Source organism: Balaenoptera borealis (assembly GCF_965194805.1).
Source record: "Balaenoptera borealis genome assembly, chromosome: 3".
Lineage (NCBI taxonomy): Eukaryota > Metazoa > Chordata > Mammalia > Artiodactyla > Balaenopteridae > Balaenoptera > Balaenoptera borealis.
In genome coordinates this window covers 72,838,085-72,848,786 of record NC_138866.1, presented here as the reverse complement: position 1 = coordinate 72,848,786, position 10,702 = coordinate 72,838,085, and the positions used below count along the sequence as shown (strand labels likewise).

The following is a 10,702-nucleotide window of genomic DNA, read 5'->3' as shown; positions in this document are numbered from 1 at the left end:
CCTTCCTAACCCTGGCCAAGCTTCCAGACTTCGGGTGTCTGCTTCTTGCTGTTTTCTCACCTGCCGGAATGTCTGTTCAGCATTGGCAGGGGGATGGAGTGGCAGGAAGGAAATGTCCTTCCTGAGAACTCCCTGGCTCACGTGGACACGGTCACTTAGTATTTATAGAGCACCTACTGTGTGCCAGGCCCTGTCTGGTGTGGAGTGGATGGCAGGTAATGGGAATGGCATGGTGCCCCTCTGGGGCCCACCGTTAGGTGAGGGAGGCAATTCAACAAGCAAATACACTGCAGGGTGGTAAGGGAAGGAACACGGCATAGGAGCCCACAGCACAGGGGTCTGAAGCCTCGGCTCGTGTGCAATCCAGCGAGGTCTTGTCTTCCTGAACCCTTTCACTGAAAATAATGCACATGCTCTTAGGACAGGGCAGCAAGTGAAAGGTTCGGAACTCCTAAGTGAAAGATTGATCAGGAAGGTGGCTTAGCAAAACCTCTACTTTCTACTCAAGAGAACTTTAAGCAATATTCAGAATTTATCCACATTGGCTTCTGAGCCCTGTGTTGGTGAGATTTCTCTTCTTCGCGGCTGAACAATTTACAAGGTCTGATTTGACATATTTTTAGCGGAGCGAATAAAGATGTGTCCACAGTTGAGCGCCATGGGCAGTGCAGCCTACTAGTCACTGCTTCTCTCCTTTATACCATCACGATTTCCCCTTCTCATTTGGGGCACTGGCAGGTGAGCTTCCCAAGTCTCTAACAGAGAAATTACAAAGTCACCAGTAGGCAGACAGTCCCAGACATAAGCAAAAATATTATATAAAGAACGTCCTGCAGTGTATCTCATTCTCATGTTAAAAAGTACATAAACTACTAACACAATATTGTAAATCAACTATACTCAAATAACAAATTTTAAAAAATGTACATTAACTATCTGGTGAGATGGGGACCCCCTAAGCTTTGCTATACCATGTTTTCCTAGGGACCGTTTATGATGTCCTTGTGTTTCTGGGTAGAAGTGAACACACCTGAAAGAAAGCAGCATTATAACAGGTAAATGGCTACAATAAAACAAAAATCCTACTCACTTTTTTTTTTTTAAATAAATTTATTTATTTATTTATTTATTTTTGGCTGTGTTGGGTCTTCGTTTCTGTGCGAGGGCTTTCTCTAGTTGTGGCGAGTGGGGGCCACTCTTCATCGCTGTGCGCGGGCCTCTCACTGTCGCGGCCTCTCTTGTTGCGGAGCACAGGCTCCAGACGCGCAGGCTCAGTAGTTGTGAAGCACGGGCCTAGCCGCTCCGCGGCATGTGGGATCTTCCCAGACCAGGGCTTGAACCCGTGTCCCCTGCATTGGCAGGCAGATTCTCAACCACTGCGCCACCAGGGAAGCCCCTTTTAACATCTTTATTGGAGTACAATTGCTTTGCAGTGTTATGTTAGTTACTGCTGTATAACAAAGTGAATCAGCTATATGCATATATATATCCCCATATCCCCTCCCTCTTGTGTCTCCCTCCCACCCTCCCTACCCCACCACTCTAGGTGATTGCAAAACACCGAGCTGATCTCCCTGTGCTATGCAGCTGCTTCCCACTAGCTATCTATTTTACATTTGGTAGTGTATATATGTTCATGTTACTCTCTCACTTTGTCCCAGCTTACCCTTCCCCCTCCCCGTGTCCTCAAGTTAGAGGTGATACAAACAGATGCAGAGATATACCATGTTCTTGGGTTGGAAGAATCAACATTGTGAAAATGACTATACTACCCAAAGCAATCTACAGATTCAATGCAATCCCTATCAAACTACCAATGGCATTTTTCACAGAACTAGAACAAAAAATTGTACAATTTGTATGGAAACACAAAAGACCCCGAATAGCCAAAGCAATCTTGAGAAAGAAAAACGGAGCTGGTGGAATCAGGCTCCCAGACTTCAGACTATACTACCAAGCTACAGTAATCAAGACAGTATGGTACTGACACAGAAACAGAAATATAGATCAATGGAACAGGATAGAAAGCCCAGAGATAAACCCATGCACATGTGGTCACTTTATCTTTGATAAAGGAGGCAAGAGTGTACAGTGGAGAAAAGACAGCCTCTTCAGTAAGTGGTGCTGGGAAAACTGGACAGCTGCATGTAAAAGAATGAAATTAGAACACTTCCTAGCACCATACAGAAAAATAAACTCAAAATGGATTAAAGACCTACCCACTTTTTAAAGATTGTCCAAGAATCCCTGGGACATGTACCAGTTTTAACTTGTTTCCTAATTCATATGGTAACAGTAACTTACATATAGTGGATACTTGCTCTGTGCTTTCCAACGCTGTGGGATATATACCATGTTTCTCTTCATTGTCTAGAGGAAGAAAATGAGGCAAGGGGAGTTTGAGTTATTTGCCGAAGGTCATATGCAGCTACTAAGTGAGAGGCTCCAGTGCCCACCACCTTCACCACTATGCTCACTGCTTCTCATGCAAGTATATTCACTTTGTTGCTAGAGTTACTTTCTCCCCACTAATCTATGGCCTCTCTATCCTTTATTAATGTATGATATTAATATACATTAGTATACTGTATATTAAGATTTCTCCATTTCAGTTTGGTCCAGATTAAGATGATTTACAAACTAAAACAGAGCCTGGTTTACCTCAGTTGGGTCCAAGAACAATTCTGTTGGCCCTGATAAATTTTGACGCGAATGCCATGCCCTCGTTTTCTGAGCTATAATGAGAAAATCTCTATTTTGAGTTGCCACTTAGGCATTTTACAGTATAATGACCCTGCTCACATCCAGAGTCTGGACATTTAGATAAGGACCTGAGTTTAGGACTCCTGCCCCAAATTCCCGCTTGCTTTTCCTGGGGCGCCTTTTGAAATGACCACTTATAGTTGAGCCCGGGTAAAGTTAGTGACCTGCACCCCAACTACCTTACACATAATAGGTTCTTGCTATCCTGCTCACATGTGAACTGGGACAGAGGACTGCCCTTCTCCTGGCTCACTGCTTCCCTTTTCCCCCTCCTGGTTTCTGGGATCTGTAAGTAATAAATCTTTAAACTTTACTTCCTTTGTGTGAGTGTACTACACCTTCAATTAAAACGACTACAGAGTTTTTACTTCCCCAGATGGGGAACCGAGGGAGCTACCTCCTGACCCCATGTGGTGGCCTGTGCTTCCGCATTCAGCAGATCATAATCTGCATATCCTTAATTTAATACACCAGCTATGGGTCCCGCAACACACAAGGGGGTGCCATTTTCCCTCAGCTAATAAATAGTGCTATTTTGTAAGATGGTGAAAAATGAATCAGGGGAGGTCACAGCAGCTGGATTGCAAAGGACCTAAAAAAAAAACCACGTTAAGCAATATGGATTTAATCCTAGACCCTCTCCCTTCCCCACAATACCCTAAAGGGCTTTAGGCAGTGAAGTTGCCACTCTGGCAACCCCCGTGTGGAGAATGGACTCAGAGAAGCAAAACTGGAGGCCAAGGGGCCAATTAGGAAGCTTTCGTAGAACCCTGAGATATTGGTAGCCAGATGGATGGAAAACAATGGATGGAACTGATTTATGGGGGTTATGGGAGAGGGAGGAATCGAGGATCATGGCTGGTGTTTGGTTAGGGCAACAGGGACGTTCTATTTTTAGACACAGAGAATAAGGGAGAAAACAGATTTCGGGAGGAAAGACTCTAATTTTAGCAGGTTGACTTTAAGGTGGGCTAGGCAAAGTAGGAGTCTGACATTTGGGAGGGAGGTCCTGGATAGAGATAAAAAATGTGGAAGTTGTCAGCATATGGATGGAGATTCAGGCTTTTGAGAGTGTGTCAGGATGAAAGGAATCCTAGGGCAGAACCTTGAGGGAAACTGACATTTATGAGATGGGCAGAGGTACAGGAGGCTGAAAAAGAAAGTGGCTCAGCAGACAGGTGGAAGCAGAGCCCAGAGCATGCACAGTCAGGGAAATGGGGGCGGGAGCACTTCTAGAAGGAGGGTGTGGCCAACAGGGTCAAATGTTAGGGAGAGCCTGAGTGACAGAGGACTAGATGATAGTGACATTAGTGACGCAGAAGTTGTGAGTGACTAGCTGAGGGCAGTTTAGGTGGAGCAGCACAGGCCACAGTTGACTTAAGGGGTGAGCAACTGGTAAGCATAGATATTTGGCTCTAAAGGGGAGGAGAGGTGACGCTAACTAGCATATAAAGCTGAGGGTAACCATATATCTACCACTGTTTCCATATCCATCATTTTTTGTTTTAGACTTAAGAGACTTGCGTCTATTTAACTGCTCAACAGAAGGAGTGAGTAGGGAGGGAGACATTGAACATACAGGAGGGAGGAGAGGAAAAGAAAAGAGTATGTTTCCAGGAAATGGAATCCATGACTGGTGGATGAAGATAGCCACCTTGACAGAAAGAAGGACACGACGTCTACTGAGCCAGACAGGAAGGAGAGATGAGGAGGAAGGTGAGTTTTCGGATGCGCTGGTGGGAAGTGTTCCTCCTGGGGTTCCTGCTTTCTCAGTGAAGTAGAAGGTGAAGAATCTGCTGCTGGCAATGGGGGCAGTTGGAGGAGTAAAAGTTTTAAGGAGAGAACAGAAGCCTTCAGTTGGATTCCAGGGAAGATGAGGAAAGAAGCTGGCAAAGGAAACCACAGAAGAATTGCTTGGAGAATTGCTCCAGGGGTGGCTGGAGACCATGGACTTAGATCCACAGCATATCCTTCAGCAGGACTTTTCTCTGTAGCAATCAGCTGCCAGGGCGTGGGTGTAGGGAAGGCAGACAGTTGGATTCTATTCTTAGGATCCTTAGAGTCCTAGGAGATTTTTGTGCCTGGAGAGGAACACTAGCCACCATCTGTACTTTATTTATTGTTTAATTAATTTACTTCATAAACCTACTTAAGCAAAACTTGTCGCAACATTTAAACACTATTTATATAACCAAGTAAAAATCTACACATTTTACAAATCAAATTATTTAAACATTGATTTCAAACTTAAATCTTCCTATACATTTCAATCAAATCATCAGTATAATATGTCAGCTTCTCTAAAAGCATCAAGCATTTTGGTAAAGCACACACATCTTACAAGGATTATAAAAATTTTTACACCTACTCTTATACTCATTATAAAAATGGGTTTGTAGACCCAAGAGAAGGACACTATCTCAGTTCAGACCAATTTTTGAATTTGGATATTCAAAAGAAGAATATTATCTCAGTGCAGATGAAGTTTTGAATTATTAATCAATGAATTCTTGGTTGGGACCTGGGAAATACTTTACCTTCTAAGATGATGAAAATCTGAGCCAGTGCTTATCTTATATATCACTAGAACTTTTCAAGTCCACACTTTATTTTTTATTTTTTTTTTTAAATTTTTTTTTTTATGTTTGTTTGTTTGTTTGTTTGTTTATTTATTTATTGCTGTGTTGGGTCTTCGTTTCTGTGCGAGGGCTTTCTCTAGCTGCGGCGAGCGGGGGCCACTCTTCATCGCGGTGCGCGGGCCTCTCACTATCGCGGCCTCTCTTGTTGCGGAGCACAGGCTCCAGACGCGCAGGCTCAGTAATTGTGGCTCACGGGCCCAGTTGCTCCGCGGCATGTGGGATCTTTCCAGACCAGGGCTCGAACCCGTGTGCCCTGCATTGGCAGGCAGATTCTCAACCACTGCGCCACCAGGGAAGCCCTCAAGTCCACACTTTTTGCATGAATTAGTGTATTGTAACTGGATGACTTTTCTTTAAACGATGTCATCTTTAAGTTTAATGACTATGATATGCAGATGTCCCAGAGATGTCCATGCCCAAACCTCTTATGTTTAACAGTAAAGGGACATTTTCTATGTAATTAAAGTTACGCGCCTTAAAATAGAGAGCTTATCCTGGATTATCTGTGTGGGCCCAATCTAATCACAAGAACCCTTAAAATCAGAGAATTTTTAAAGTCAGAGACATGACAGAAGGGTAGGTCAGAGAGGTTCAAACTGTGAGAAGGACTTGGCCTGACGTTTTTGGCCCAGAGATTGATGGCAAGGAACCTCAGTCCTACAACCATAAGGAACTGAATTCTGAATGAGCTTGGGAGTGGATTCTTCTACTTCAGTAAGGAAGGCAGCCCTGCCTACACCTTTCTTTTGACCTAATGAAACCAGAATCCAGTCATGCTCTGCTGGACTTCTGACCTACAGAAACTGTGAGATAATAAATAGTTCAAAGTTGTGTTAAGACACTACTTTGTGGTAATTATTACACAGCAATAGGAAACTAATACAATAACTTTACTGACATTATTTACAAATTTATCTAGCTCATTTGCATTTTTACAAACTTCCCCAATATCCCCAATATTGTTGTTTTCCCTAATATCCAATCTCCTCTTCTTCCTTATTATATAACTCCTGACTTTTAGCTCGGCATAGCTGCCTGGAATAAAGACTCTATTTCCTAGCCTCTCTCCCTTGCCTGGTGTGGCTAGATATGACTAAATTCTAGCCAATGAGATGCAAACAGAACTGTTGGAGGTACCTCTCAGAAAGCTTCTTTAAAAGGAAATGGGTTTGCCCTTCCTTACTCCTTCCTGGGACTGTAAGGGTGAAGTAATGGCTGGAGCTCAAGGAGCTATCTTGGGTCAGGAGGTGATATGCTAAAGGTCGTAGAACAGCAAGAAAGGAAACTGGGCTATGGTGGTCATAAAACTGCCATCCAACCCTGCACTCTTTATTTGCAGATTCTTCTATGTGAGACAGAAATAATCTGCCATCTTGTTTAAGCCATTATTATTTTGGGTTTTACTGTTACTGTAATCTCATTATAATTAGTAGTGTAGTATAGAGGCCCCCTTTCCCAAGAAATGAAGGATCATGTTTGAGCAGTGAGCAGTTATCTTTTGGATGTTTGCCTAATTCATGTTCATGTAACACACTGTTGGAGCTTCTTTCTTCCTAGTTGTAATATATGACCAGATGGTGCCAATCAGTCTCTTTCATTTTTGATACAGTTCCAACTTTTTCTGGAATTACTGAGAGCTCTCTGGATCCACCCCTCCCTACTTATGCAGATAAAGAAAAATAAATGCACCTTATGAATAGATATAATATCTGCTATACTTATACTCTTCTACTTATCTAAATTAACTAAAAATATCCTATTATAGTCATACTTCTTCGCTCAGTATATTAACTACATTTTTGCACATTGTATAGTTACTTTTTCCTTTTTGAAAATCACAACAGAGTTGTGGATTTTAAAAACTCACCTTGTTCCAATTAACAATATTATTTTCCTTTTGATTATCAAATTGTCACAGAATGTCAATTTGTGGAAGCCTATTAAAATTGGTTCCTTTGCCTTCTCAGCTCTACCCTACATTTAAGAAAGTATCTTTGCTTTTTGTCTTCATCAATAGGTTCCAGGCCTAGAGTTATTTATGACATGGAGCTATTCTCCAAGGGACCTTGGGTCCTTTTAAAGGTGAATAATATTTGAGGCAAAGATTCAGGTGCTAAGAATGCATATCAGATTTTTTCCTGATGTTGTTTCTATGCCGCTTTAGTGACAAAGTTTGAAAAAGTTATTTCTTTTGAAAACCACAAATTCACATTGGTATTTCCTATTTAACTCAGGCACTACCAAATCCTTTTTTATTTGACTCTGACATACAGTTTTACATTTATTTTCCCTACAGCATACCTGCTTGTATCCTGTAACCCCTGAACCCAGTTGTAATGTCGTGTTCTCTCTTTAGTGATCCTGTAGGGTCTCACTGAGCATCATTCTCTAATTACTTTATTGATAGATTCATCCATGCTGGGCCAATGGGACAGAGAGATGAGACAGAGTTTATAATACTGGCAGGAGAGTGGTTGAAAGGATGCATTATGGAATCCAAGGAATTTTAAGGAGGAGGATAAGACAGCACAAATCAGGAGAAAGAAGAGAGGTTGTGGGATAGTATGGGACAGGTACAGTGAAGGTCCCTGAGAGAGCTGGGAGGAAGGAGGTGGTGGTCAGAGCGTGAAGTGATTGAACTTAAGACTACAAAGGTAGAGCAGTTCTAGGAGGGGGCCACGGTCATTCATGTGTTCCATGCCTGGAGATCTACAATTGCCCACATGTGACCTACCTCCACCTCCAGCTGCCAAAGGAACCTCTGTATACCCACTCTCGGCTAAAGCAAACATACACACCCATGTCTTGGGTGGGGAGATGAGGGCCAGAGTCCATCTGGGATCTGCCACAAATAGACGCCCGGTTCACCGTCTGCTGGCTGCCCCAATGTACATGGAAAATGTATACTGTGCTCAGGCTGGGTGCATGCCCCCTTCCTGCCGCACCAGCCACAGGCTCTGGGCTGCTCTGTGGCCCTCCCCCCCCACAGCTCTGCTACTGGCTGAGCCTCCCTCCTCCTCTAGTCCGCAAGGTGCTGGCTCAGCTTCTGACTGTGCTGGCCGAGCTCTGTGATGCTGGCACTCCTCACAGGAAGGATCCTGCTGGGTATGCTGAGGTTGGTCCATCTGGTCCCCTGTAGGGGCCTGTCAGGCTCACCTGTACCACCTGTTCCCAAATAGCACTGAGCAGGAAGCTGGGTTGGAGTTGGGGGACAGGAGGAGCAGAGTCTGCAAAGTAGCACAGGCCTCCCTACCTGCCAAACCCTGCCCTGATCCTAGGGCTGCAGGCAGAAAGAGATGCAGTGAGAGGCAACCGTGAGGGGTAGGTTAAGAGGGGCAGGTCCTGAGACACCAGAGCTCTACTCTTCACCTTGGATGTTTGGCACAGGGTCCCATGCAAGGACGTGGAATAAAAGCAGCCAGAGGGAGTCTCTCTCCTGCCCTAAAGATGCTACTTCTGGGGCAGGAGAGGGCAGAGGGCAGGGGTCAGGGGCTAGATTTCCATCCTTGAAAGGCTTGAGTCCTCAGAGTGGGAAAATGAGGAAGCCAGAGAAGCTTGAATATTTCCAGCCACCCAGCAGGTTCCCTCGACGCAGGCGCAGAGATACCCGGTCCCCGGGGTCCAGGGGCAGTAGCACAGAGCTGGTGGCTGCCTCCCGGGTCACGTCTGGGTCGTTGGCAAAGGCCGAGATGACAGGCCATGTGTTCAGCATCAGGCTCACCTGGGGAGGGGAGCCCAGTCAGCACCTCACCCCAGTCCTTGTCCCAGGACCCCCACTTTCCTGAGGGCTTCCTTCCATCTCTGCAGCCCCAGAGGGACACTCTGGAACCTGGGAACCTGAGGCTCAGAGCACCCTCCTGGGAGGGCTGAGAGGTGGCCGGTGTTGGACTCTGTGCCTCCTTCACAGTCTCTGCTAGGCGGGCCCTTTCCCGCCTTGCTCCTGGCCCCCCAGGATGCAGGCCAATGGAGGTCTGCCTGGGGACCCCCTGGGCTCCACTTATTCCCCCCTTCCCTTCCCCTCCTGAGCCGGGGATGGGACAGGGCCTAGGGTTCAGGTCACCTGGACAGTCTGGCGGTTGTACACCTTCACCACATGGAACCGGAAGCTGTAGACGCCCCGGACAGGGGCCACGAAGGAGCCTGAGGCCCGGTCAAAGCCACCGCCCTCGTTCACCAGGACCTGTGAGAAGCGACCCTACTGAGTGGGGCTTGGGGATGCCTGGGGCTCGGGGAAACCAGGATTGGGGGGAAGGGGCAGTGAGTAAGGAAAGGAAGGGGTGGCAAGTAGACCAAACAGGAGGAATGCACGGATTCAAAAGCAATGGTGAGAAAGGGCAAGGAGGGTGTGGTGGGAATGAAGGGAAGGGAGACGGGCAGCGGGCTTGGGGGCAACTGGCCGCAGCAGGTCTGTTTCCTTAGCAGCAGAGAGGGTTTGGACAGTGATTCCAGGTCTTTGCAGGGTAGAGGGATTACCTGGTCGAAGTATATGGCTCCACTGGTGCCATTGCCGATCTCCCCTGCTGGCTCGTGGTGGTGGCTTCGGACTGCAGCAAATGCCACTCTTCCAGGGGGCGCCTCTCCCAGGGCTGCTCCCCCTGGCCCCCCTGAAGCAGCTCGGCTGGGCTCACAGACCACCAGGCACTCACCTTCCAGGAGGACTGGCTCTGTCCCCTCCTGGGCCCACCCGGTCCTCAGGGCCAGAAGTGTCAGGGCCAAGGTCAGCCCGGGGCTGAGTGAGGGACCTGGTGGCCAGTGTCGCTTTGCTCCCAGCATGGCTGAGTGGCTCTGTGACCCACAAGCCTTCTCTGTCTGCTCCTTGCTTTTGCCCACCTCTCCTCCAGGCTCTCACCACCCCTCACCCTGCTTCTCAGCCCTCTCTCTGGGACTCATGGTCACCTGGTTTTGGCATCTCCCTCTCCATCCCTCTCTGTGCCCCACGACTCTGTCCTGCCTCTCACTCCTGCTGTCACTGCAGTTCCTGCCTCCTCGGCAGGGCACAAAATGACAGCAGCTGGGCTCTGGGAGGGAGAGGAGAAATGAGGCAGCCATACAGGAGGGCTACAGCCAGAACCCCAGGGCAGCCCCTCCCGAGAGCACTGAAGGCTGGAACTGGGACGACAGAGAACATGGGTGTCTGTGTGAGACTGCGAGTTCCTGTATGTGTATGTGTGTGTGTGTGTGTGTGCGTATGTGTGAGACAGCTCCTACAGCTCCTCCCCTCACTCCTCCCCTCTTCAAAATCCCTCGCAAGTCAGCAGCCCTCTTAGCAGCATCTTTTCCACCATTGGAAAAAAGGGAGT

General features: G+C 46.8%; 1 protein-coding gene across 7 annotated transcripts; it reads right to left on the bottom strand.

Annotated features, from left to right (window-relative positions):
* Positions 1–1,090: 1,090 nt before the first annotated feature.
* CBLN3 (cerebellin 3 precursor) lies at positions 1,091–10,619 on the bottom strand. 7 transcript variants are annotated; one of them, XM_082384248.1, is made up of 5 exons: positions 9,876–10,616; positions 9,463–9,582; positions 9,010–9,123; positions 2,305–2,370; positions 1,091–1,349 (listed from the first exon to the last, which is right to left on the bottom strand). In XM_082384248.1, the coding sequence occupies exons 1-5, from the start codon at positions 10,173–10,175 to the stop codon at positions 1,272–1,274; spliced, it is 678 nt and encodes a 225-aa protein (XP_082240374.1). In that variant the 5' UTR covers positions 10,176–10,616; the 3' UTR covers positions 1,091–1,271. The 7 variants fall into 7 exon arrangements, with proteins under 7 accessions (XP_082240374.1, XP_082240379.1, XP_082240378.1 ...); XM_082384252.1 differs by lacking the exon at positions 1,091–1,349 and adding an exon at positions 1,430–1,450 and having other exon boundaries at positions 9,876–10,615; XM_082384249.1 differs by lacking the exon at positions 1,091–1,349 and adding an exon at positions 1,546–2,141 and having other exon boundaries at positions 9,876–10,615.
* Between the last annotated feature and the right edge of the window lie 83 nt (positions 10,620–10,702).